Raw genomic sequence first — 27,855 nt, 5'->3', positions numbered from 1 at the left:
ATTTCCTATCAGCTTTCTTACATATAAACAAAACTGAAAAGTGTAATGTAAATATTCTGAAAGTAGGATTGTTTCAGATGACGTTAACTGCACTTTTTAACTATGATCCAGTGAGACCAAGAAGAAGCTCTGCTTCATTCTTATCCAAGTGGCTAGAAGTCACTAGCCAGCTTTAAAAGCAGCAAACAAGAAATGACCGAACAAAAGCAAGGAGATCTTAGGTAGTCCCCATAATTTTAATGTAGAATATCAATAACCTGTTAGGTACCTCTCTGCAGATTTTGTCCACAAGAGCTGACCTTTCTTTCTGACAAGAAAGAGAATTCAAGGCTTGAAAGGAAAATAACAAGTAGGGAGGCTATGCTCTAACATGCTTAAGGATAAGGGTCTCGTATTCTTCCAGAACTGAGGAATGGGTTTTTCTGCATTATGGTTACGAGACAGAACTGTTTACAAAAAAAAGGAAGAAAAGAAGACAGAATTGATTAAAAGTGATATGAAATGACCTCACCAGTTCTTCACTAAAAGCTGGTTTCTCATTTAGGTGGATGCTGACAAAATAAAAAAGATTTTATTATTTGTTTTCTATGATTACATGTAAACCAAGAGAGAACCTCAATTTGTGTCAGGCTCCCTTATTTTATAGCTTCCCACATTGAGTTAGCTATGATAACCTGTATTTTGGTTGTTAAAAAGGGATTGCTTTTAGAAATATATAAAAATATAGAGAGAATGAATATGTGATGTCAAAGCTCATTCTAGCTCACCATAAATAGGGATTTTATGCAGTCTTCAGAGTGTAATTTTGTTTCACAACTCTGTCTCTCCTTCGCTTCTTTAGCCTTCCAAGATATAAAGACAGCAAAAAGTAATTCTCTCAGAGAAGCTCAACGAGACTCCCTTCATCTCTGCCCTCAGTATCAGAAATGGATTCATACAAACAAATTTTAGGAGCAGAAGGATGCAGCAGCAGCGAATCTGGGTGGACAACGTACCTTGCCTCTCCCGTGCAAGAAGATGAGGATGACGAGGGCAGTTATGATTGTACCAACTACAAGGCTCATAACGTCAGTAACAATTATCACTACGCTGCTGCTGCTGATGAAGTCAGTGATGACTCAATGGCTTCTGACGCTTCCTCCGGTCCCCATCATCAAAACACCCATGAGAACGGTCGTGGAACAGTACATTTTAAGCACAGCAAGGGCGGTCATTTCAACCTCCAATCTTCCTCAGCCAAAAAAACAGGGAAAAAGGACAAGAAGGGTGATAAAAACAATGCTAAAAAGAGCCGGAAACTTGATGCTCACAGAAAACACTAGTGATCCTATTAGCAGGGAGCAAGATTCTCAAGACTCTACGTCAGACAGATGAGAACATGTAATTTTTCTCATAAATGTTCTTAAAGAGAGGAAACATACTCCAGATATTTTCTATCCAAAACTTTTATGTTCCAGATTCACTGTATTCATGAAATAAATTGTGAGGCTGCACCGTCGAGAGAAACAAAATCTAGGAACCATTTCTCATTTAATCATTTCTTATCAGCGCCGAGAACAAAGTTTATAAAGATGATTTCCTGACAGTATTGACTGCAAAGGCACATGTTGATCATTGCATTAAAAAGTCTTTCCATTTTGTATCAAATTAACTTCTTGATACCGCAGCGACTTTTGAGATTAATGAGCATATGCAGTTTACTGTATCTGAGGGGTAAGATTTTGAGCACATTCTGATGTATAAAAATGAAATGCAATGTATAAAAATGAAATGCAGTTTTTACATATGAGCATATGCGCGCTTGGAAATGAATTAAGTACTAGCCAACAGCTTGTGCTCTTCTGGAAAAAACTAAGATCCTTTTGTCTTTTTTCCCCTGGGCAGGAGGAAAGCGAGAAGAAAGGTCACCACAGAAACAAAACGACAAGTATTGAATATTGATTTGGTTGATTGAGGTTCAAGAATAAAATGATTCCAGATTAGTTTACAAGAAAACATTACTTTTGCAGCAGAAACTTAAAGATATAGTGCATTGTATAGTGTCCATTATGTCTTTGTGTGCGCATGCTATGTATGGTTTGCTGGAAAGAACAGTGATCAACCTAGAAAGACAAACGCCAACCATGGGAAGCAACAAGCACATTCTAGTGACAGAATAATGACACCAATCTGCAAGCAAGGGGGGTACAAGTGCAACAGCTAGGAAACTGCAGAGCATGGGCTGTGCATCAAAAGCAAAACAATATTACAAAAAGCACACCATTAAAATCTGGTATCATTGGTTTAAAAATAAAAACATGTTTTCAGGAAGCCTCTACTCTTCAAATGAAAACAAAGAGCAAAATATATAAAATTAGCATATTTTATGGAAGACAGACAAGAATAAAACGAATATATGTGTGTGAAAACACTAAAGAGCGGTTAGCACCACTAATTAAAAGATAGAGACTTAACCAAGTTCACTGCTCCTCATCACCAATAATACAAAGGGTTAAAATCACTTTTACATAAAGTTTCGTCCTATAGTTTATAGCGTTTAATCGGCTTTTTCATTAAAATAGACTGATGCTCAACAGCACGTCAACAGAATGCCGCTGTAGAAAATAAAAGTCAATGAAGTGAATTATCTGTCCTTCCTTCCCTCAAGCTTGGACTATGTGACTAAATGAAAAGGGCAATCATCCCTTGAATTCAATTATTGAATTGTAGTATGCCAAAGGATCTTCTGTACTGGGGAAAATGATATAGTTAATAATTGTAGTGATAATGCAAATAAACATATAATTGGGGCACACACAACCTTCTTCATTATAATTATAGAAGCATCAACCGACTATTGTACTATTACTTCTAGATCATTAGCATCACTTTTCTGTTTCTGAAAAAAACCAGATGCAAGAGATGTTTCAAGATATGATTCTTACTTGGTAAAATGTTAGCATGGGTTTAATTGGATAAATGATAACAGAATTCAAGTGATAGTTGCAGCATTGAGAATTTATACATTTTCCTTGCATACATAGTCATTAAAAAAACAGCCAAACCCTGAGTTTCATCCCCTCAAAATGCTTTTTTTGATCAACTACTATACTCACGGGTTAATTTATGTCTTTTATTTGAATAATTTCAAAATTCATCACACATTCAATGACTCAATTATCCAAATAATCTTAGTATTAAGGTGAATGAATATGTTTAAACTGGATGTCAGTTTAGAATTTCAGAACCTGACTACAAACGACATCCCTGCTATTAAATAAGGTAGAAGATTTACACGATCCCCCATCATCTGGTGGTTGGCTCTCCTCTGGTCTTATATAAGGCAACCAAATCTATAGGACCTCATGTAAAAATTAGGCACAACAAATTCAAATGTAAATTTGAAAAGTTTAAACCAACATCGAGTGGACGGCAATATTGTAAAGTAAATATATTGCTGGTGAAGAGCAAACAAAGAAAATAACACCGAAAGAGAAAATCTATTGTTCAAACATCTGATTCATACAGTGACTCAAAAGCACCATTAAATATCTCTTTAAAAAGAAATGGGGCTACAATCCTGGATGAGGAGTCCGGTGAAAATAAAATACAAAAGCAGTAGAACTGCCAAGAAAAACCACAACATATAAAAGCAAGACAAAGTCGAAATACTCAATTGGATTTGTTGAACCTGATTGCGATAAATTTCATGATATAGGGGTGATGTAAGTTCTACCCAGAATAGAGTCCAGAGCAGAAGTTATTGTCTTATTGAAAGTCTTAATTAAGCTTGATAGCACCAGGAAAAGGTTTATTTCTTCAACTGCCTTGCAATCTTGAACCATTCAGTATGGAAAGATCCTTCCACATCAACCCTTTCATATGTATGAGCACCAAAATAATCTCGTTGAGCTTGGACCAAATTAGCTGGCAACCTTTCCCTCCGGTAAGTGTCATAATAAGCCAGACTGGATGACATACCAGGAGTGCTAATACCTGAGTTGATTGCAAGACATACAACCCTGCGCCAGGCTGACTGGCGCTCAATGATTTCCTTTGCAAACTCTGGATCCACTAGAAGGTTGGCAAGATCAGGATTCCTATCATATGCCTTCTTGATTCTGTCCAGAAATACTGCTCGAATAATACAACCACCCTTCCAAATCCTAGCCAGTTCTCCCAATTCCAAGTCCCATCCCTTCTCAATACTCTTTGCACGGATCAAATTCATTCCCTGTGCATAGCTACAAATCTTGGATGCATAGAGAGCTTGCCTGACATCATCGATCAACTGCTTCTTATCCACCACTTGATCAGTCAAAATATCCCCAAAGCCACCTGCTTTGAAGACTTTAGCAGCTTCAACTCGTTCCTCCTTTAAACCACTTAGGAACCTTGCATCCAAAGAAGAGGCAATTGTAGGAGCTGCAACTGATAGATCAGCAGCTTGCTGCACGGTCCACTTACCGGTACCCTTCATGCCAGTTTTGTCCAAAACCTTGTCAACCAAATATCCTTCTCCCTTATCATCTTTAATTCCAAATATATCTGCAGTGATTTCAACCAAGAAGCTCAGAAGCTCACCCTTGTTCCATTCTGAAAAAACACTATGGAGTTCATCATTCGACAATTTTCCAACTGATTTTAGTACATCATATGCTTCAGCAATCAACTGCATATCACCATATTCAATTCCATTATGAACCATCTTGACAAAATTACCAGAACCACCTTTGCCAATGTAAGTCACACAGGGACCACTATCAGGAACTTGAGCTGCTACTTTAAGGAGAATGTCTTCAATGTACTTGAAAGCCTCAAAGGAACCTCCAGGCATCATAGAAGGCCCATTACGTGCACCCTCTTCACCACCTGAAACTCCCATTCCAAGGTAGAGCAAGCCCAGTTCAGCCATAGCCTTTTCTCTCCTCTCAGTGTTCTCATACCACTCATTTCCACCATCAATGATACAATCACCCTTCTCCAAGTAGGCAGAAAGAGTCTTTATGGTTTGGTCAACAGGTGACCCTGCCTTAACAAGCATAATTATCACTCGAGGCTTTTGGATTGACTTCACAAAAGATTCAGGATCATGGAAGCCATATAAGGGAAGATCTCCCTCTTTTTTAGCCCTCACAACAGTCTCATCAACTTTGGAGGTAGACCGATTATAAACAGAAATGGGGAAACCTTTTTCTGCGATATTAAGGGCCAGATTCTGGCCCATGACAGCCAGACCAGCAAGGCCTATTCTTGTTGGCTTGGGAGGTGCAGCCATAGTTACCCTGTCCAAAATGATCACTAATGAGATATTTTGTGAAAAACTAAAAACAAATCAAGAATGTTACTGAAAAAACAATTTAACAGATTAGATTCTTAAACAAAGGCTAGCAAATACATTCCCTTCACATTCCTTTGAATATTGTTTCAATTTTAGGGCATATTGGAAGACCTAAAGTTAAAGATCACAACTTAATAACAAGAAGATCTTCACATGAAACTTAAATTCAAGCTCATACTCAGAAGGTCATGATTACCAATAAAACAATTAATCAATCAGATTAATATGAAAGCAATCAACTTTACACAAATGCTAAGCAGTTCGACAAGAATCTGATAAGCTCATCACCAAAGAAACCATGAAAAGATAGACTTTTCAAACTGTACTACGATCACAACAAAACCAGATTCACTTGCAAGATCATACAGGGACGTCCAAATCCCAGATCACCAAGTCCTTAATAAACCCCGGAAACATTGAAAAAAAATACAAAAACTGGAGCCTAATATGAGTTGTTATGAACTAAATCTTGACAGCTATAGAAACCCTAATGATTTGTCTTTTCTCACTAAGATCTCTAAAGCAAACAAATAGAAGACAAAAACCCACTAAAAAAAATCCCATCTTTATAAAACAAAAAAATAAAAAGTACACACCTTGGAAATGGATTCTGGAGAAACTAAGGAAAACCCAGGAAAATCAAAGATCTGGGAATTGAAGAGGCAGGAGAGATTAGTTGTTGTAACAACAACAATAATAGTTAATGCTAAAAAAAGAAGAAATACAGTGATAGGTACATAAGAGTTGTAGTTGCTTACAGTGCGCACAGATCAGTCAGGAAGAAAGGGACTTGATAGAAGGAAACAATAACAATTGGTGATGATCTCTTCGTTTGTCCGGATTTATAAGCGGGTCAAATTTGGCCATCAAAATAGTATTCCATTTTGGTTGGTACTTGCATTGGTAGGTGAGAACTGGGAGGTGGTCTAAATGTGACCGTTGCCTTTGATTTTGCAACCTTTTCCCATGCACCAAATATTTTTAGATGTGCTGTGTGATGGGCTACCTAATTTGACGATGATCATATTTTAAGTGCCATTCTTGATCTGTGATCCATGGAAGAAAGAACCATCTCTTTTATTTCTTTTTCTAAAGGAATAAAAGGGTTGAACTTTCAAGAATGCCATGAATTGTAAGTTGACACTTGATTACTTTTTTTTTTTTTTTGAAAAGGCCCGAGTGTCTTTGTAAGAAACAAAAGAGAAATCCGAAGTCGAGTTTCCACCTAACCATCTACGAAATGTTTGCTTGTGCTGTAATTCAACTTTTTTTATTGATTTTTTTAATATTTTTAAATTTTTTTAATATACTAATATTTACAAAAAATATTTTAATATAAATAATCAGTACCATATTTCTACACACCTCTAAATTTTAAATCCTTGTAAGAGTTGGATTGAGATTAAAATTGAAAATATACAATATATATATATGAATTATTTGTGAAAGACAACTATTTGTATTGTGTATGGACCTGAAGGTCAAGGGTAAACTCAGCCAACTTTGACTCATAATTCACATTAGAGACCTTATTAAAAATACATTATGTTTACAAGGGTAATAGAATATTACAAAACACTTCTAGCATGCTGCCTCCATATCTTCTTGGAGGCATATATACAATTTATTCAATGCATGCATGATACTTTTTGTCTTTTAATTCTTGTTTTTTTAATAATAAAAAAAATATTTTTTCAAACACTATTTTTAACATTCATCTTTTTATTTGAATTTTGCGTTTAATACAACAAGTATTGAACATAATTAAGATTGATATTCTTTAGGTGATTATAATATATAGATATTTTTAATTATTTTATTATTAATTACACGCATGAGTAGTGAATATATCATATTTCAAGTAATTGAGAAAAAAATGAGATGCTTATATTTTATAAAATATACTCATAAGTTATTAATCTAAGTTTTTGAATTAAAAATAATGTTTATCATTATATAGAAACCCTCGCATGCATATGATAAATGCATAGATAAAAACTCATATATTTCTTCAATATTCTTAACATTTATAGTTATAAATGTATTATGTGTCATTAGAGTATTAAATTTTGATATATATAACAAATTATATTAATTTATATGAATTTTTGGTTAATGGGTCAATCTATATTTATTTTATTTTATTGAGATAATTATTAAAAATATCATGTATTTTGAGCATGTGAATATTTTGCATATTCACTTTTAAAGAATTATATTTATATTTTTAATGCAAACAAAAATATGTTATTGTATGTTAATAACAAGTAACAACCCTCTCCTTGGCATTTTGTGGAACATTGCAAATAAATGAAAGCCATGATTAATATTATTTTGCAAAGCCATACTCAATCCCATCTCAACATCGGCCATCGTCAGCCATCAACAGCGGCGGTCTCCGCGCTGTCTCAAGCCACCAGATCGGCACCAGCAGTCACACCCCCATATATCGTTGCCCATGACACATAAAAGACGACGACAACAGCAATAATTAACGATGACAGAAGCTGATGTGAGTTCATCGTCATGTAATATCATCTCCTTTACCTCTTCGATCTTTTTATTTGTGTAGCTGTAGATTCTGGTGGCAAACCGCGGTGGCGCTTTGGATTGTTTGAGGTACGCGCGATGGTAGATTTGGTTGGTTGCATGAAAGATCTTGGAGGAGCATGGTTGAAGCAGCAGCAACAACGACGACCATCGTGACAGAAACCACAGCTCCAAGTATCAATGACGGCCACCAACGACAACAACATCGTCGGCTACAGGAGCGAAAAGTAAGTCAAAACAAAATGGGTTTGCTGGGCTTTTCCACATTGACGATGGATTAGGCGTTCATGGAGTGTCGCAACCTCGTAAAGTTATGTTTAGAAATATCATGAAAATTATATTTTAAAAAAAAATAAATTAAAGTTTTTTTTTTTTTAAATTAATTTTTTATATTTTAAATTTTTTTTTATAATAAAAAAAAAATTTAAAAAAAAAATTTATTTTAATATATTTTTTAAAAAAAAACATTTTAAAAACATTCGCTATCACAATTTCAATTACATTTTAAATAAATTCTAATTGGAACACCTAATTGTTAATATATTAATTTAAAATTATAGTTAATAATAGTTATTTTTAATAATTAATAAATTTTATTGATTTAGTATTTTAATAATGATACATAAAATTTAAATGATTAACATTAATATAATTAATAGGCTAATATTTATTATTAAATTAATTTAATATATTTAAATATTTTAAATATATTTGGTAATTGATATTTTTATTCGAGTATAAATATAAATGGCATGTATTTATGATGGAATGTATACAAACAGTGAAGCACCTGCGTTTCTTACTCGATTTTTTTACTATATAGTATAATAATAGAAGAAAAGTAACCTGCATATAGAGAAATAATTTCCAGGTCAGCAATTTACAAGCAGCTTTCAACAAGTGTCCAACAAACATAGAACACCGCCAAGCAACCTCCCAAGTCCACAAACGCATGCCTATCGCAAAGTTCTTCAAGTTGAAGCCGCTGGGCTCCAATGAAAACATGTGCCAATTTATTAAAGCAATAAAAAGTTGAGCAGAGGGTAGCCCATAGGATGTTTCATAAAAGAGCAGAATCAAGATGTAGAAGAACTCAATGAGAGAACTGCGCAAGATGGCATGATAGAAGCATGCTAGCATATTTCGTTTTTTTTTTTTCAATTAAAATAGATGTTCGGACTAGTTTATATATATCTTAATTAAATTTACGGGTTCTAAAATTAATAATTATGTAAGTTTTTAATGGTTTTAAAATTTATAAAACTCAAATTAATAAATTTTTAAAAAGCAAACTCAATACCTTGATCAATTGAATTACATAGATTACAATTTTTTTTCTCTAAATTGATGAAGTGTAATGTTTCCGGTGGTTGTTATTGATTTAGCTTTTAATTCATTGCAGGGTGTATTGTACTGGATCTTCTGTAGTAGTGTAATAGTTGGGCACTCTCCTATTGGTCTAACTAATGACCATTATAAGGAGCAATAGATTCCAAGAAAGGCATGAAAACAATGTATTGAAGTCTCTCTAATTCCTAAGGCTTGCATGAATCATATAATCATAACAAACTTGGAAGGGGAGACGGGGAGATCATTAATGAATTTTAGCTTGGTCCAAGAAAAGATGCAACTTTTTTATGTAGCCGGCTTTTCTAGTTATTAGATGGGGATGTAGATTATTCTAAATAAATGCTTTTATAAAGTAATAAAATAAATTTAGATCTAAAAGTGGTTAGAATGACCAGAACTGGTTAGCTCTTTTAAATTACGATAACATTATATTTCAATCGTTGAACCAAATTTAAATTTTTACAAGTGATTCCATGAATAGTTTTTTCTAGAACAGCTACTATGTCGCAGAATGGACCGTCAAATCTTTCAAAATCTTTCAATTTTATTATTTTTCCTTTGGAATTTTGGATCTTTATTTCTTTTAGGTTTTCAGATTCCTAGTTGTTTTGTTTTCTAGAAGAGGTAAGGTTTTGTGACTTATTTAAAGGTTTTATAAACCTTTTAAAGAGACAGTCATCATAATATTCTAAATTTAAAAAATAAAATTATGAATTTAAAATTCACATTTACAACCCTCTTCACTCATTAAATCTTCTAAGTCTCTTTTTCTTGCAATTTTATGTTGTTACTGTCCTAGGTAGCTTTCGCCTGCATCACTTTAACTTCCATGTCTCCCCTTAGAAAGCATTGTTGTTCTTATTTAGCTTCCTCTTCTTCAGATGAAGAATTTTGCACTGCCCAAATACAACTTCATACTAGATCTGTCCCCAAGTGTAAAAGAATTTGAATTGAAATTATGCATACAAAATCCTCCTTGTAACTAAATTGGGGGTCTTACTCTGGAAAACTTAATTGTCCTGTTTTTAACAAAGTTTATTATCAAATCAAGCAACATGTACTGTTTCAAATGTCATTGTGGCATGATTAACTACTACTACCCCTTTCAGTAAGCTTGGATACAAGTACAGACATGCTCCAACAAAGAACTAAAATAAATAGCATTCCAGATAATAAATAAGTGATATAATATGTCAAAATACTCCATTTCACAGAGCAATATGTGAATCACTGGTGTTCGTCGAAAATATTTCATTCAAAAGAATCATTTCTGCGCGCAGAAAAACCAGTTTGGTTGGACACGGAACTTTGAAAGTTACAACTAATGATTGGATCCAAAATTATGAAATATAGAAGTAATTCAGTATGAACACTTACAGCTCGTTGCTGTCTACCTGGCCAGTAATGGAGCACGAGCGGTGTTCGTCTAAAGACCAAAATTGCACATCTGAACAAATTCCATATCATTGTCTACATATTTAGTCCAGAGGTTCTTGTATTGGTTCATAGCAATGTCAAGCCATGGTTTCATGTTTCCATTGTAATGAATGACAGCAGCGTTGCTGATCTCATCCATGCTAATACTTGGATTATATCCGAGACCAAGCACATGCCAGGATTTGTCCAGTGACTTTGTCGTGGAGTAGAAGGTAATCAAGCCAGGTGGGAGAGTACCCAATTTCCAAAGAGTGCGATCCTCATTCTGTGATCAGAATTTACAGTATTACTTTTGTGGCTAATGAAAAGAAAGATCTGCAAGGAATAAGTTGAAAAGGAAGCAAAGATGCACTCACCAGGCTCTGCCAATAATGATAGTGCTCTGTGCATTTCTCACGCCTCCAAGCATCAAGATCAAAAATATTCATCCCAAAAGCCCAAGCACAAGCCTTGGGGTTGAACCCCTCCTTAATCAAAGGATGCGAAAAGTTCAGATACTGTGCGTAACGATGAAATGACCCGAAGCAAGTCTCAACAGCTCCATTCACCTTACCATCCAGATCAACCTTCCACAACCCGGTCAAATCCCTCTGAACAACAACATCATCGTCCAAAAACAGAATCTTATGCAGCTTAGGATACATCTCAGGCAAATAAAACCGAAGATGATTCAACATTGACATATATTTAGGGTTCCTAAACTTCATATTACTCCCATCTTTGGTAGCATTCTCTGCCTGATTCTCAAAATAAAACTTCTGCATATTAGCGCTCTCGAGCTGCTTCAAAACCGGCACATACGATGAATTCAGAAAACTAAAGTCCTCCACAGCGTTAATCTCCACATGCGCACCACCTTCCACAGGCCGCATCCTAAACCAAACCTTCATAGCTGCAACATTCATCTTATCCGTAACCACATGAAAAACATGTTTCCAAGGCTCCTCTGCATTCTTCACCACAGACCTAATCACAACCGAAACCGCAATCACATTATCCGAAAAAATCGCATAATGATACAAACTCGGATCCTCAAACTCTGCCTTATACCCTTCCTCCTTGTACTTCTCCGGATGGGCAATCCTCTCCCCCACAAGCCTCATTGCCAAACAATGCAAACTCTTCGGCACCGACTTGGCAGAAATCAAGCTAGCAAACGCTCCATTCTTCTTCGCCTTGATCAACAACTCATTAACCGCAAAAATTGTATCCTTCAACTTCTGAATCTTTATCTGATTATCATAACTCTCCTTCGCTTCCGCAATCATTAACCTCGCAACTTTCACTTTCTCCTTTACTTCCTTCTCAAATTGCCTTAAAACATCCTCATCTACATCACTGCCCGGCTCGAAAAGCGAGGATTTATAACTCGGTTTCAGCGGTAAATCCGTTAAATTCTTAGCTAATTCATCAAACATTCTTAACTGCCTAGAAATATCAAGCTTCAGCTTTCTCGCATACGCGGCGTATGCATTAACTAACGTCATGTGATCATTTGCTTGCTTATATATCAAATCTAATCGTGTTTTCAACGGATCTGATTTGATCGCCAAAAAAGTGCGTTGCACGTAAGCATTTCCGCTACTAGGCAGTGACTGTGTTGCATTTCAGTTCAACATTCAGAGAAAAACAAAAACAATAGTCAACGAAGATGATGATTAATTATTACCGTAGAGAAACAGAGTTAGAGTGAGATTCTTAAAACTTACGGGGTGGTGGTGAGGGTGTGGGGAGAAGAGAGCAGAGAGAGTGGCGAGGAATAGAAGAGTGAACGTGGCGGAGATGAAGATCCGGTGAGAGAAAAAGGCACGTAATCCACCATTGATGCCGCCGCTGCCTCCCCCTCGGTTTCCTCGGACGGCCACCGCCATCGATGGATTTTAATAAGGATCTGAATTATTATTTTTTTTGTATAATTTTTTTTGTGTATGGTTTTCTAGTTAGAGCCTGGAGCTGAAGGCTGAAGCTGGATCGCTGAAGGTTGAAAGAGAAAAAGAAGTTTCCGTTCATACCCAAAACGGAATCTGTCTAGTTTATTTTAAGTGACGCGTCGGCGTTAATATTTTATTATTTGTGATGAAGACTCTGGGTTTTTGGTCATAAATTTGATTGTAGGGTAAACTTACATTTTAACCCTATAGATTATTCAATGTTTTATTTCCATCCTTATAATTTAAAGTCTTAATATATCCGACCGTAATTAGTTTTGAATTGAAGATTGATTGTTGTTGTTAGAAACTATAGACGTAAGAATAAGAAATTATAAAGTAAGGGTATATAAGTGAAACGTTGATGAAATAACAAGGGTGAAGATATAGTTTGTCCACTGCTTTTTTTTTAAATGCCAAAAATGGGGAGTGCCTGCACTTGGCACCTGTTAATATGGATCTTATAAAATTGAGTTGAGATCCGGCCCACGAAGAAGAAGTGTGGTATTCAAATATTTTTAATATATTAAAACGATCTAGAAAGTTAGCAAAAAAAAAAAAATTGAATTTTTGCGCCAAACAGCTTCGAAGTCATAAATTGTCGGAGACAATCACGCTAGTTTATATCTCAATAGTTATTTGACTCATTGAGTCGATCGAGTTTGACCTGATCGTTGTACCAGTTGGTTTTTTGACAAACTCGGACCAGTTTGGGCTTAGCACCTGTTAAGATGGATCTTATTTGAATTGAGATCCGGCCGCAAAAAGCATAGCTTTGAAACTCGACCCAGCTTTGGGCTAGAATCGGGTCAGGTTGAAGAAAAAATAGGGTAAGGAAAAACTTGAAGTGACCCAACTGGCCTGCTGGTTGACCTGGCAAGACGGGGTCAAAAACTTGATTGCAACCCATTGATTTTTTGTTTTTACTAAAACAACATTATTTTGATTAAAAAAATAATAATTAACCCGGGCGATCTGGTTACCCGATTAAAATTTAGAACCCAGATCTTGAACCAAAAAGGCTACTAGACCGAGTTTAAAAACTATATAAGGAGTCATAGATTGTTGGAGACTTGTGGAATCATTGTGATTCACTAATCATGTGTCATGAACGTGGTCTTTGTCCTACACCTTTTTTATTTTATTATTAATATGAATATTCGAGTTAGCTCACATGGATCTCAATTAATCTTACGATTATGAATATAAATACATATTATTAAGCTTCTCTAGTTTAATAAAAATTTGTTAATTTATATAAAAAAAATAAATTCAAAACTATCATTTATTGTATCATCGAATTATAGATTATTGTTCTTTTATATGTTTTTTTTAACTAAAATAAGTACATAGAGGTGATAATTGTCTATCTTCTAATTTTTATTCCCTCTGGAGTTTGAGGTTTTGATTCTGTAATTTTAATAAATTTATTTTTTATTTTTTATTTTAAAAATTTATAAATATTTTTTTATTTAAATCAAGATTTTATAATAAAATCTTGTATCTATATGGCCAAATACATTATTCGCTTATAAAACATATGAAAAATAAATATTTCATGCCATTGTGTCTGATACATGTAAGAACTAAATAAAATTAAAATAAATAAATAAAAAATAATTACATCTTTTAACTAATTAATTTTTTATTTCTAAATTGTTATCTCTAATGCAAGTTCATTATGATTTTCATATGTATTAAATTTTTTTTCTATCAATTTGGATAAAAATTGAATTATGAATATTATATTGAAAAATTAAATCGAAAACAAAGAGGTTTTATTGTTGATGTTGGTGTTAAAGTTTAATTAGTAGAAATTTTGGATCAAATTGGGTTTTTTTATGGTTGTGTATTGAGTTAAAAAAATTATTTAAAAAGTTATAAATCTTTTGAAAGATGAAACTTTTACTTAAAAATAAAATATCTAATAAAAAAAATTCATAAAAAAAAATATGAATTATCCACACCTACTACACCTCGTTATTTTTTTTTTCCGTTCATGTCGGCTAGTGCCCTATAAGGAAAGATATGCATTATACTGACGTTGTTGAATATAGTAACTTCGCATTCAAGTGTGCGCTAGGCATCGCACATCTTGGTTAGGACGAGGCTAGTTTGGAATGATTGCTTTGGGCTAAAGAACTGTCCCTGAGCTAGAGCAGTCCACTTGGCCTTGACAGGCTGAATGGTCAGCCGCCCTATCGTCTAGGCTGCGGCTGGACGGTTGTTCTTCCTTTTTTTGTTTTAGTATCTGCTCATATCAAGCGTGAATGATGCAGTATTTCACCACTCAGAAATGGAAGGTTTCACGCTTTCACTTTCACTGGTGACGTTAGTGCTTCCGTTTGACGAATTGGAAAGATTAAGATTGATGGGTTTTGAAACCAGTGCATGAACTTGAATTAACTGGATTTTTACCTGCTACTGACATCAGTTAGTCAGAACTTGTTAGGGAATCAAGAGTCAGATATACTTAGTTTCCTAGGAGGGGTTTTCCGGGGAATTTTGCAATGTCAAGTCCATGGGGAAAATGGGTAATTGTCATTTCTCCCATTCAATGCATCCACAAGTGCTCCATCCCCTGTTTTCACTGTCTTGCTTGAGAGAATTTCAAGTAGATATTGTTGTGCGTGAACTAGTAAACGATTCCTTAGTAAGGATATTTGATTTTGGTGTTTGAGATGAAATTTATCTGCTAAAGCCTCCGTACTCTCTTTGTTTTTTTGTTTTTCCCTTGATTTTGTTGCTGTTTTCTGGGAGGAACTTTGCCTTGGACCCTGTATTTTATTTGTCACTCTGTTTTCTGTCTCTGGTCATGCATCTCGATACTAGTTGGATATGGTTTCTTCGTTGTGATTTACAAAGTTGAAAGAAAAGAATGCAATGCAAGACTCTTCATAGATTTAAAATGGCTGTTTTTAATTATCCATAACATAATCTTGCGACACATCAGGACATACAGAAAAAACTTTAAATCCACAGTCCAAACTAGTCTGGTCTGGTGTTCGCATGCGATGAGGTGAAAAACTTAGAATATCCAAACATGACTGTGCAGCATCATGATTGCTCAGTAATTTAAATATATACTTCAATCATGTTTTTCCACTACTATTGCTCAATCTCGAACAGCTGAAACTGGGGCTAGGATTGGTTGCTTCCACAAACAGAAGAACCAAAAACGAGAAAAAGAGTAAAATAAATATGTTGCGTCCATCTTAGCCTAGCAAATCTGAAGAACTTGTAATAGATTGGTTTGATGACTCAGATCCAAGGTAAGCCGTATCGCAGGTGATGTCTTCCAGGTCTTTCAACAGAGGGTAAGGGCTATTGAGTTGCATGTCAGTTAGCATTTGACGAAGATCAGAGGTTTCCTCTTTGAGCTGAGCATTCTCGTGAACCACCCTATCATGACACTCTGATACATGGTTCAGCTTATCTAGGAGCTGGTGATTTTCGTTTCGGAACCAGACCACCTGTGACCAGAGCTCATCTAGGTGTTTCTGCTTGCGCATGCGTGATCGGCGTGCAGATTCTCTATTAGATACCATCCTTCTCTGTTTTCGCTCATTGATAAGAGAGAGCTGCTGCTCATCTGCTTCGTCAGAAGTAGAGATGCTGCTCATACATGATGCTTGTAGACTGAATTCCTGAACTTGCGAAGGGATCTGGGAATTATAAGATGGATTAGTGAATTGAAACATCTGTGAGTTATTCTGAGACATGCTAAAATTAGCTGAATATGGGGATGGGCTGGAAGGAACAAGATAATGGAGTCCTGTAAACTCACTTGGCTGCATGGCTAAAAGCTGGAGAAAACTTGCAGGATCTAATTCTCGAAGTAAGAAGGTGAATTATTCTAGTTTGGTCTTATGTTGAACGAGGTCAGAGGGCCAAGGTTCAGTCTCCCTTTATAGCGCGGGAAGGCTTGAGGTGACCCCACTGTTAGCAATTTGGAGTAACAGGATTAAAGTTTCTTATATCATAGACCATTAGAGCATCGTGCAGATCATGTCATTGTTTTTGTGTACCCTTCAGTACATGTATGAATACCACTGATCCGAGTTCGTGTACTGTTTACCTTCTGTGGTCATGTTATGGTTTTATGCACGACTGAACTGACGTGTACTCATAATCAGGTCCCGCAATTTGTGTTGTGGATAATCATCTGAGATCCATTAATGCTTACATCAGGAGAGGGAGTTCGTATTGTGGGAAGTACAATTATTTTAATGGGAAAATGTTTGATCAAATTAGGTTACAGAGAGTCGATCTTCAAACTGGAGGTGTATTATTCCAAGCCAAGCTTATTTAAATAGTTCACTTGATGTTCTTCAGCCAATAAGATCTTGCGAGGCAAGGAATTGGAGCAGAGGAAAGTACTCAAGCCATCCTCCATAATCATAACCACGAAAGATTATACAAGAGGGTTGGTGACTCGACAGCCACTCAACAGAAAAAAGATAATAGATTGGAAGTATGCCAAATTGAATTGATTTTGTGGAAGCACAAACTCTCATACGGAATACTTTAGGTATCCTTTATAGCATGTCATGTCATAGCAGGCCTCCTAACATTTGAGGGGGTTTCTGTGAGGTATGAGCCTGTAAATCCCCAGCAGTCGTTTTTGGAGAATGGCCAGAAATCATTTTCATTGGTTATGGTGTGCTTGAGTTCCAAGTTCTAAGAAAGCTTGCTTGGAGTTCTTGAATTCGTCATGTATGTATATGGAAACATGCATTTTAAAGATCACTAGCTTCCATGTGATATGTGATGATATAAAAACAGCCATAATCTATGATTATTATTATATATTCAGCTGATGAGATGCGAGAAAACTATGGAAACAAGGTTGGCAGCTTTCAAGTGGTAGTTACGTGTGGCCAAGATGTTCTTCGTGCTAATTGGAAGAGGGCAATATATAGTTTTGGATTGCCACATATCTATATCGACTATATTCTATGTTTATATAATACAAAAATTACCGACCCTTGGCAGGGAGATTTGAGTTAGAATTGAGATCTTTAACAGTACTGGGAGAAAGTGATGGCTACCTTTATACATCACAATGGAAACAGAAATTATTCTTCAGATGAAGCCTCATGCAACACAGAACGGCACTATTTGCCGATGATCTCCTTGCCGGAACCCGATTGACAGTGCAACTGCTATAGAACATAAGAGAAATACACCTGAACAGTCTTTGGGAATTCAAAGTTCTTCGAAGAAATCCACAGAAGCAAGGTTTCTCCATAAAGGGCACATACCATCAAATGTGTGGTGGGCTGTTTCCTTCATTTTTTAACAGTTTTTTCCACCCAAGACCACTAGTCTGAGGATATTTGCATATCCAGTGTCGCATTTAAAGCAATCTAGGGTTACCCAAGTCAAATTGTGTAGGCTATATTACGAAGCTGGTGGAAGATTAGCTTTGATCACAGGCGCCACGCCACTTAACGCGCTACTCACATCTAGTGGAAAGGGATGATCTTCGTCCATGGTGATATGGAAGTACTTTTACAGGCAAGCAAGCAAGCACTCCACTAAATGAAAAAGCTCTCTCTGAGACATTCTGGACCAAGAATTTTACCAAGGGAAAATGCTCTCTCCCCCCACGCTCCAGGTTCTTGAGTGGATTAATAGGTCAACAATATCATTAGACAGATACAGACTTGTCTTTCTTTTCCTGTCTTGCGATCGACCTATTAATCCTTGTCGCAAATTCCTCGTATTTTTTTTTTTTTTTTTCATTTTTCTAAAGACCTGTATCCACCTTGTGGATTCTCAGAGTATAGGATGGATAAGCTTTCAAAGAATTCATGCTGGTATATCATTTTATCCATTGTACTTGTAGTCATGGGTGGAGGCACGTAAAGGCTCGGGTGCTCTGGATCAGGTCAAAGATTTTATAATATTTTTTAATTAATTTTATGTGAAATAAATTTGTAATTCTCAATTGAGGTATTAAAAAATTCTAAAAATTTATGTAGAGCCTTCTATTATAATACTTTAACTTGGGTTAAAATTTTAGAATTTTTAGAGAAATTCAGAAATTTGATAAAAAAAAAATCACAATTTGATCAGTTTTACGTTATTAAGTGTCATTTTCAATCTGACCATCAGATTGATTTGAAATTTTATGAAGGATCTTAAAATATATTGAATAAAACCTGGTTAAAATTTTAGGATAAACAGAGTTTGGTAGTGCTAAAAAAAATCATCAAATAAAAGCAAAGCGACTCATTAAAGGTAAAATAATTATTTGCCATTAAAAAATAAAACAAATCAACTCTTTTTTTTTTATATATATGTTGCTGAATGGGCAGAAGCAGAATAGGAAAAGAAAGAAAAGAAAAGACAAGAGAGAGAAAAAAAGAGAAAAGTAAGGGAAAAACATTAAAAAAAAAATCAAGAAAAACAAATAAGAAAAGTGAGATAATAACCTTATAAACTTATAAAGTCTAACTTATAAAATATTAATATAAGAAAGAATCAAGTGAAGAAAAGAGAAATTGACATAGAAATTATTATTTTATCCCGTTAAGGATTGTTACAATATCGATTCAGATTCGATTATAGATTAATTACATTCATAAAACATTGAAAGATGTAATTTTAAGAGTGATTTTATTTTTACTTTTACTTTAATTTTATATATTTTTAAATTTATTTTTTAGTATTTTAAATTATATGTTTGAATTAAAATTTTACTATTATTTTTAAAAATTTATATATTTATTTAATAAACCAGGACAAAAATTTCAGACTCCGACCACGCTTGTAGTGTACACAGTGAAGCAGACAGAGTTTTGGTCAATGGTGCGCCATTTGGACATTGTTAGACATCCTGCGCGCGTTCGTCTATGCTTCCAAACAAGAATCATTAAGAGAATTACCTTTCCTGGTCATGTGCTATTAATTCTTTGCAAAATTGGACTGTGCGTCAAAATTTGCCTGAACTAGTAAAATTCTATGAGCTCCATCATTGTACAACGATGGTGTGAACATGTTTGACTAGGGGGAGTACATGCATGGAGGATATAGAGCTTGGGTTAATTTAAGAGTACAAGCTCTCGATGCATTGTTATCGCCAAATAAGAGGTGTGCTATTAATAGATATATATATATTTTTTAATTAATATAATTGTTTCGGATCAGTTTACATCTATCTTGACTAACATCACTGATCTTGAAGTTAACGATCATGTAATTTTTCATTGAACATGAGATTTGTAAGATTTGAATTGATGATTTTTAAAAAATAAATTGAAAGATTGATCAATTAAGCTATACCCCTTAGAATTATTATTAATTGATGCTTGAACTAGTCATGTGGATGAGCATTCATCATCAAAATTTCTTTGTATTTTTCTTTAATTAACTCTTTTAATCCTTGCTATTTTATTAAGAAATAATTAAAAGCTCATCTTTTCCATACCAAACTTGCATGTCTTATCATGCTCTTAAATCATTTCGCATCTTTCTTCCCTATCCCAAACATAAGCAAGCTTGGTCCATGTCAGAATATCACTTCACCGAAGAACAAGGTAGGGGTAACTTGGGAACACAAATATATCAACTAGAAAACATTTCCCTTTGGTCATGCACGGAAGGGTAAGCATCTCCCTCAACTTTTAAGGTACTACAGTCACCCATGAGAGCATGTGGGACACCACAAATTTTACGTAGGGCTTATTTAGAAATGTGGCAAAGTTTTATATTTATAAATATATTAAAATAATATTTTTTTTATTTAAGCATATTAAAAAAATTTAAAAAATATAAAAATTAATTTGAAATTCAATTTTTTAAAATAGTATTGTTGAACCACAATGCAAAAAAAAAAATCTTATACTAGCAACATAACTACTAGCGCAGGTTGGATAAAACATTTGACTCAAAGGAACAAATTAAAAAAAAAACATTGTAGCCTAATTTTTAATTATTTAAATATTAAAGGATTAAATTGAAAAAAAAATCAAATATACAAAAGAAAAAAAATAGCAGTTATAAGTAAAAAAAAAAAAAAAAAGACCTGAACTCACTTAGGCCAATCTGTCAAACCTACAAATCAGGTTAGACATTGAGATAACCCGAAAAAAAAAGTAAAATGAAAAAAATTAAGAAACCTAATTTTTTAAAAAAACCAATGTTGAATCATGAGATGAAAAAAAATTAAAAATAGCAATTATAAGCTGATAAAAGGCTTGAACTGGCTTGGGTTAACCTGTTAAATCCTTAGGTCAAATCATGAGATTAAAATAACCTTACAGGAAAGGAAAGTGAAAAAAAAATCACAAACCCTAATTTTAAAAAAAACCAATGTCAAATTATGAGATGAGAACAAAATTAGTTGAAAAAAAAATAATAATATCAACCCTCTTAGCTTATAAAACTCGCGCCCCATGCCATTTGATTGGAAGCATCAAATAAAAAAAAAAGAACATGAAGGCCAAGTCCCAACAAATTAAATATTGAATGATGAAATTAAAAGAAAAATCAATAACACAAAAGAATCCAAAAGAAAAAAAAACAGTAATTAAAAGAAAAAAAGGTGCGAACTCACCCGAGTTAATCTACCATACCCACGATCTAAGTTATAAGATCGGGATAACCCTGTAAAAAATAAATAAAGAAAACCATGAAGCCTTTATATATTATTAAAGAACAAATTCAATTCAAAAATTTAAGTTGTTAGATGAAGCCTCAAGATATAATTTATATCATTCTCTAACACACCCCCTCAAGTAAAAGTTTTTTAGACTTGAAACTTGCACAAGCTCATACTATCTTATGCGTAGTTTTCATCAAATAAATAAAGATAGTAAAATTCAAACTCGTGACCGCTTGGTCATAAAAGCTCTGATACCATATCAAAGAACCAATTCAACCTAAAAACTTAAACTGTTAGGTGAGACCCCAAGATATAATTTATATCATTTTCTAACACACTCCTTTAAGTTTCAAGCACATACTTATATTATCTTGTACCCCACTCAAAATGATAATAACAAATGAATTCTATAAAAAACCATTTTACCCCTAAGTTTAGGCTTCTTATCTAATTCAATGAAAGGTAAAAATATTATTTCACTATTACAATCCACAATAAACTCTATAGTGTCCAGTAACTTTCTCATGTCTTGGATCAATCTTTATACACTAAAATTAATTTTTGTGTAATTAATTTTTAAGCAATTCATGTGCACCATAACAACAGCATATTATTTTTACAATCTCCCCTAAAATAAGTATGGAAAAATCTAATGACAGCACAAAGTAGTAATTAATAAAAATAAAATTCATTTATAAAAATTCACTATAGTTATTTTACTTTGTATGATAAACATTAAACAGGACACAGAAAAAAACAAGAAGACACAACAAAGACCACAAAGAGACCCGTGCTAACAAGCGCGCATGGGCGCCTTGGGGCACCACCCTAGCTCCCTATTGCCTAGCCTGTCTATTCAAAAATTAAAGAGGGATGGGTCTCTCCTTTTGGAGTTGTGTTTTGCTTTGCTTCTTTGCTAAAGAGGACCTCTTCGTTGAGGTTCTCTGCAGCATCATCCTTGCTTTGCAAGTTCTTGGGTGCTGTCACCTGTACCCTTTGTGCTCCCCACAAAGCCTACCTTTCAGATTTTGTTGGATTGTGATGTAATCAAAATTCAGGGCATCAAGATTTCATTTCCTTGCGAATCTTAAATAAATCCTCCATATATATATATATATATATATATATATATATATATATATATAACTCAATTGGGTTCCTGAAAATTTGAAAAAATGGTACGAATATTAAGTGTTTATCCTTTGATAAATTACTGCTGGGTTTATTTTTCCTAATTTTATCACAAAACAAAAATGATGGCAATAATCAGAAGCTAAACGATCCTTTCAAATCACTATATAAAAAGGCAAGATCAATCATTTCAAAAGACAAAAAAAGAAAAAAAAAGGGGGCAATTGTGCTATTGCACATTCACTTTGTAATAGTAATCAACTAAGTTACTTGTTGCTAAGTGTTGGATTAAAATCTTTTGAATGTTCAAAAAAATATAATGAACTTTTTGATATTGTTAGTGAACTTATTTCAATAAGTTAAATTTGAAAATTCATTCATTTTTTTTATCAAAAATATACAGGCGACATGTCATTTACAATGACAGAGCCAACCTATCATCGTCTTTTTTAGAATTCATCCCCTAAGAAGATGGTCGAAAAACCAAAAATGATGATTTTTGGATTCAAAAATTCAAATTCAACTATTTTTTATATAAAAACATCTAAAATAATACATTAAAGACCTAAATAAATCCACTTATAATATCAAATAACTCAAAATAGGTTGAAAAATCACAACACAACCCGTATTGATAAAAAATTTCTAGCCTAGATTTAGCTTTTCATGGGGAAGGCTAAAGAACATTATAATGGAACCCTCTCGTCAAATGAAATTTTTTGATATTAAATTAATCTTTTTATCAAAATCAACCTTTTTTTATAGCCAAAATTTGTATCAATTGACACTTATTTCTCTATTCATCATTTTTAGGCATGTCTTCCTCTCATCTCTCTAATTTAGGAACTAAAATTTTTTTTTTAAAAAAAAACTTTTAGAGCAAAATAAAATATCATATTTAATATGAGGTTAACCATGAATTTTCTTTATGTTTTATATTTTAGTTCTTTATCTCCAAATGTTGTATTTTTATCATAATCTAAAGCCTAATTGAGATGATAGGTTCACGGTTCATATGAGTGAACCATGCACCCCATGTCTTTTAGTTTATAGTATAATATAATCTTCAAAAGATTTATACAATATGCTAAACTTACATTAGCAAAAGAGATAGTTCTTATAGCAGAGTCTCACTTTCGTAAAACAAATCTAATAAAATCGGAGCATTCTAAAAAAACCTCATTAAAATCTCGACTAAAATACTAATTTTGGTGTTGTTTTGTTAGAGGTTTTTTTGCTCTTCCTCCTTTTTTATTCCTGAGAAAACTCCAACTTGACTGTTGATGATTTAATGAATTTTCTCATGTTTTGTAGTTGGATAAGTACCAATATAATTGGAACACACTTGTGATGGCAATTGGAGCAAAAACATAGAAATTCATGCATCTTCTCCACCAGCAAGCTTGCTGTTTCCTTCCCTAAGCAAACATTTTTCTCTATTGAGTTCATGCACGAGATCTCCGGTGATTGGTTGATAGAGGATAAGCTCATCATCAGCCAACACCTTCTTCATCATCTCTCCTTTTAGATGCACTTTTGATTATGCATTAAGGAAATTGCCCTCTGTTAGGCTAATTTCTTAATTTTAAGTCATTGTTTAACGCAGCAATATGCTCGAAATCGTGGGATTAATGTGTAATTAAATGCTGCTGCATTTTTTAGTAAGACTAACTCGCACACAGATTCACTTATTGCTGCTTACGCACTTGTATGATTAAGGTCTTGATCCACTAACAAGTGTGGATAATAAAGATGTTTTGTTTTTTTATGTATTTCTAAATGGGCATTAATATATAGTTATGATCGATACTTTTTCTACTTAAAAGGGTGAAAAGAGTTTCATCATCAATAGTTTATACCATATTTGCTGTTGCTGTTGTAAAGTCGACTGTCTTAGATCATCCATATTTAAGAAGTGTTCATCTTTTTTGATATGTACACTTTATTAGGTTTTAACGTGGCTCGACTGCATCGCATATTTCACATGATTTGGTATCTCTCGTTTTCGTTCCTGCTGTAAGGTTCTCCATTGTTTCTGCAGTGGCCTCACACCATTTTAGCTGTTGATATAATCAAATTAGAATCAAATACCATTCTCATCCTGCTTAGAAGAATCGTATACTTTTGGTGGGATCCAATATTCAGTAATCACCACAGCATGCACCTAAACATTTCTAAACTGGAACATATTCGACTTTGATCTGTTTATATACCAAGAAAAGAGAAGAATCGCTTGATCATTCTATTTTTTAGAACTATGACGATGAGTTGCACTGATTAATTCATGAGAGATCATTCTATTTTCGGAATTCTTAACTTCTGATAACCAAACAACACCTTAATCTATTTGGAAAAAAGATCATAAGAATTCTTGGACGCTTGCCTGCTGTTCACCATGGTGAAGCTAGCACTGATTCCATCAAGTTCCCCAAGTGATCATGCGCAGCCCATCAAATATATATTCCTTATTCTATCATTTATGTGATGGGATTTTCTTAAAATTATCAGATAACAATCATGAATGCATAAATCCTTGTTGATCGGTTTGCTTGTGATATGTACCCTTTCAGCTGAGACATTGCTCTACAACTTGTTGCTTGTCCATGTTTCAGTGTCCTGTGTGTTTTTTGTTTCTTCTGTTATTTGCTCCAATACACAATCTTTCCGCTAATCTTTATTCTCGCTTGCTATCAAATCATCACATATCTTCACTCCAAAGTTCTTTGACCAAAGTTTCCTATCAAGCCATCTAAATCATCCAGGGACAAAGTTGATCAGGTCATCATATACAGGAAATTTTTGGGTAGAACTAGAATAGGTCTAATCGATTTCTATGGAGAGTAGCAATTGGTTGGAGTGGAGATCCGTTTCCATGACATATCCCCACTTTCCTAATGGTTAAAATCATTTATTTTGTCTACACTCGAAAGAAATTATTTTGAGTTGGCCATCCAAGACTTGCTAATTGGCCTATAAAAGGGTTTTGGTTCCTGGGGATTGGAAGAACAAATTTGTTCAATCATATTGTAACACTTTAGCAATGATTGAAGTAACATGCACTAAAGGAATCGCCTTCGCACACTATTTTACAGGGATAAAGCTCTAATCAACAGTTTCAGAAGGGATTTTACTTGGTTCAAGAGGGTTATTAAGCGGTTTAAATAAACTATGTATCTTATAATTCTTACTCATCTGAGATCTTTCAGAAAATTATTGCAGTTTGCAGGGCCCATGAGTGTAGGATTATAATTAGGTCATGACCATATCATCATAACCTCAAGAATGGTTTGGACAGGGCAAAGTGGGTGGCTGCTGATAACTAGCTGTTAAAAAAATTAGCAGTGAGTAACTTGATGTGCAGAAAACAGAAGGGTGTGCCCCGCTGCAGCATCATTTTCCACCCCAAAATGATTGAAGTAATAGTTCTTAGTCCCTGCTGCCATTAAAAAAAAAAATACCATCTGGATCAGAAAGGCAAGGTGTTTGTAGAAACATTGAACCAAGGCCAATCCCATGGGCCATAGCTACATAAACTCTCCCCATATATATGTGATCAACTTGCAGTTTTTCAAGAGGGAATTATGAGTGCTTTGTTTGATTGCCCTTGTGGACACCATGAGAGCCTTAAGGCTTCTTCCATTAGTGAAAATGACAAGTTTGTTTGTTTTTCTTTTGTGTTTGGTTTTGTGTTTTGATGGTGATGTAACCTTCAAACTCATGGTTGCTAGGAAAAACACAAATGGGGACAGAAGAAGTGGCTGGATACATTAACTGCAAATCTTTGATCCAGCAGTGACCCAACTTGGAAACAAATTTCCATACAATAGATATCAATCGCTATTGTTTGTCATCAGTAGAGGAAACAGGCCTCAACATTAATATTTAGCAGGGCATCCTTCCTTTCCTTCCATGTTCGTACATTAAAGAAATACAGAATCCTGCAATTTTTAAAGATGGATAGAAATCAAATAATACAAATAAATTAAAGAAAGGACTGTTAATCTGCCAATTCATTCTGAGTAGATATCAGATAAATGCTCTGCATCTTCTCTACTGCTAAGATTCTCAGACAATGCCGCATGTCTTTCTAATAGCTTAGCAACAGGTAGCAGTTCGTATTACCTGTGTTGAAAAACTTGAAATGGAAATGGAATGATCACTTTCCTAATACATGCATGCTCGTTATCAAGCAGTAGGTTTTTATATGTATTCAATACTCCTTTTTCATAATGTTCAAGTGCCAGCCACTTTCAGAAATCTTTCATCTATGTGGAAAAGTCCATAAGATGAAGAAGATTTTGTTTGGAGATTCAATGAATTATGAGCCTTTCCGATAAGAAGGGCAACCAATGTCAAATCCTGACAGAAGCATATGTTCTGTTGTAAGATATCTGATTTAATCAAACAATGAAAGAAGGAATTATCAGCAAAAAATAACGTAGAGAACATTCAAAGGAGGAGAGGCTAGCTAATTAAAATCTTGAATAAAACTTCATTGGCCAATAATACGAAATGCAGCCTTCCACACCGGACATTCTGAATAGAAAGTTGAAAAACATGCCCAAAAGACAAGTATCAAAATGTGATGCATCACATATTTTTAAAAATTAATTTTTAGGCTAAGTTTTTTTTTTGAAAAAAAAAAAGAATAAAATGAAGGGTGATAATTCAATGATAAGTGGGTGGAGCTTGCGTATATGCTTAACATCTCTACGCTTGGCAGAATGTTAGATCCAAATGATATGAATTTTGCATACTTCAAGGCCAAATGCTCTTGGTTGTAGCTACGAGCCAAACTCAAGCGGACATAAATTCGATAAGTTACCACACTTAATTTCTTTAAGTTTAATTATGTGCTGAGCCCAAACATATATAAATTTGACAAGTTACCAGACTCAATATCCTTCAGTTACATTTTAAGCTCAAACAGATATAAATCTGGTAAGCTGTCAGTTTTAGGTTTAGCCACATGTAGAGCTTAAGTAAATATTACAGGAAAAAGTGAATAAGTAATAAATAATCTGAAATCGCATTTTTGTGTTCAGTTACAAATAAAATGATAGAACTAATAAATAAACAAAATTGATTTAGCAAATTATCAGGTTCACTCCCATTGGGCTTGGCATTTTCAAGCCAAGCCTAAGTGCATATGACTCTAGTATTTTCCGTTACTAGACTTTTCGTCACTTTTACTTTCCGGGATTTAGGCAATGCACCAAGCATGAAGAGATAAAGGTCTAAGATATTGTTGGGTCATAAGGCTTTGATTGTTTATTTTTATAATTTTTTAACATAAAATATTAATTTAATGATATTTATCTTCCAATCACTTTAGATGTATAAAAAAATTTTCTAATGTCCTACCATTATTTCATGAGTATAGGTTTATAATTAGATCATGACTATATCTTCTTAACATACATTTTCTTCACCCCATAATTAACCTTTCCATCTAATAAACGATCACAAATGGTTTTTTAAAAAGGGGAAGAGATCAGTTGTTTTCTTCGAGTAATTATACGACAGCA

General features: G+C 34.1%; 4 protein-coding genes across 5 annotated transcripts; 1 reads left to right on the top strand and 3 right to left on the bottom strand.

Moving 5' to 3' along the window:
• The first annotated feature begins 926 nt into the window (after window positions 1–926).
• Window positions 927–1,415, top strand: LOC118030135 (protein SOB FIVE-LIKE 4). Its single transcript, XM_035034135.2, has one exon. The coding sequence runs from the start codon at window positions 927–929 to the stop codon at window positions 1,320–1,322; it is 396 nt and encodes a 131-aa protein (XP_034890026.1). The 3' UTR covers window positions 1,323–1,415.
• Window positions 1,416–3,460: 2,045 nt separating this feature from the next.
• On the bottom strand, window positions 3,461–6,312 carry LOC118030134 (6-phosphogluconate dehydrogenase, decarboxylating 2). 2 transcript variants are annotated; one of them, XM_035034133.2, is made up of 3 exons: window positions 6,079–6,311; window positions 5,917–5,967; window positions 3,461–5,264 (listed from the first exon to the last, which is right to left on the bottom strand). In XM_035034133.2, the coding sequence occupies exon 3, from the start codon at window positions 5,255–5,257 to the stop codon at window positions 3,791–3,793; it is 1,467 nt and encodes a 488-aa protein (XP_034890024.1). In that variant the 5' UTR covers window positions 5,258–5,264; window positions 5,917–5,967; window positions 6,079–6,311; the 3' UTR covers window positions 3,461–3,790. The 2 variants fall into 2 exon arrangements, with proteins under 2 accessions (XP_034890024.1, XP_073261934.1); XM_073405833.1 differs by lacking the exon at window positions 5,917–5,967 and having other exon boundaries at window positions 6,079–6,312.
• Window positions 6,313–10,365: 4,053 nt separating this feature from the next.
• On the bottom strand, window positions 10,366–12,715 carry LOC118030132 (probable galacturonosyltransferase 9). The gene is made up of 3 exons (XM_035034131.2): window positions 12,367–12,715; window positions 11,014–12,252; window positions 10,366–10,922 (listed from the first exon to the last, which is right to left on the bottom strand). Exons 1-3 carry the CDS (start codon window positions 12,526–12,528, stop codon window positions 10,647–10,649), a joined length of 1,677 nt encoding a protein of 558 aa, XP_034890022.1. The 5' UTR covers window positions 12,529–12,715; the 3' UTR covers window positions 10,366–10,646.
• Window positions 12,716–15,659: 2,944 nt separating this feature from the next.
• LOC118030133 (basic leucine zipper 43) lies at window positions 15,660–16,495 on the bottom strand. The gene has a single exon (XM_035034132.2). The coding sequence runs from the start codon at window positions 16,380–16,382 to the stop codon at window positions 15,801–15,803; it is 582 nt and encodes a 193-aa protein (XP_034890023.1). The 5' UTR covers window positions 16,383–16,495; the 3' UTR covers window positions 15,660–15,800.
• Window positions 16,496–27,855: the final 11,360 nt, after the last annotated feature.

The sequence above is a fragment of the Populus alba genome, chromosome 17 (genome assembly GCF_005239225.2).
Source record: "Populus alba chromosome 17, ASM523922v2, whole genome shotgun sequence".
NCBI lineage: Eukaryota > Viridiplantae > Streptophyta > Magnoliopsida > Malpighiales > Salicaceae > Populus > Populus alba.
Note: the sequence above shows the minus strand (reverse complement) of the source record. Positions and strands in the feature narration are given on the sequence as shown.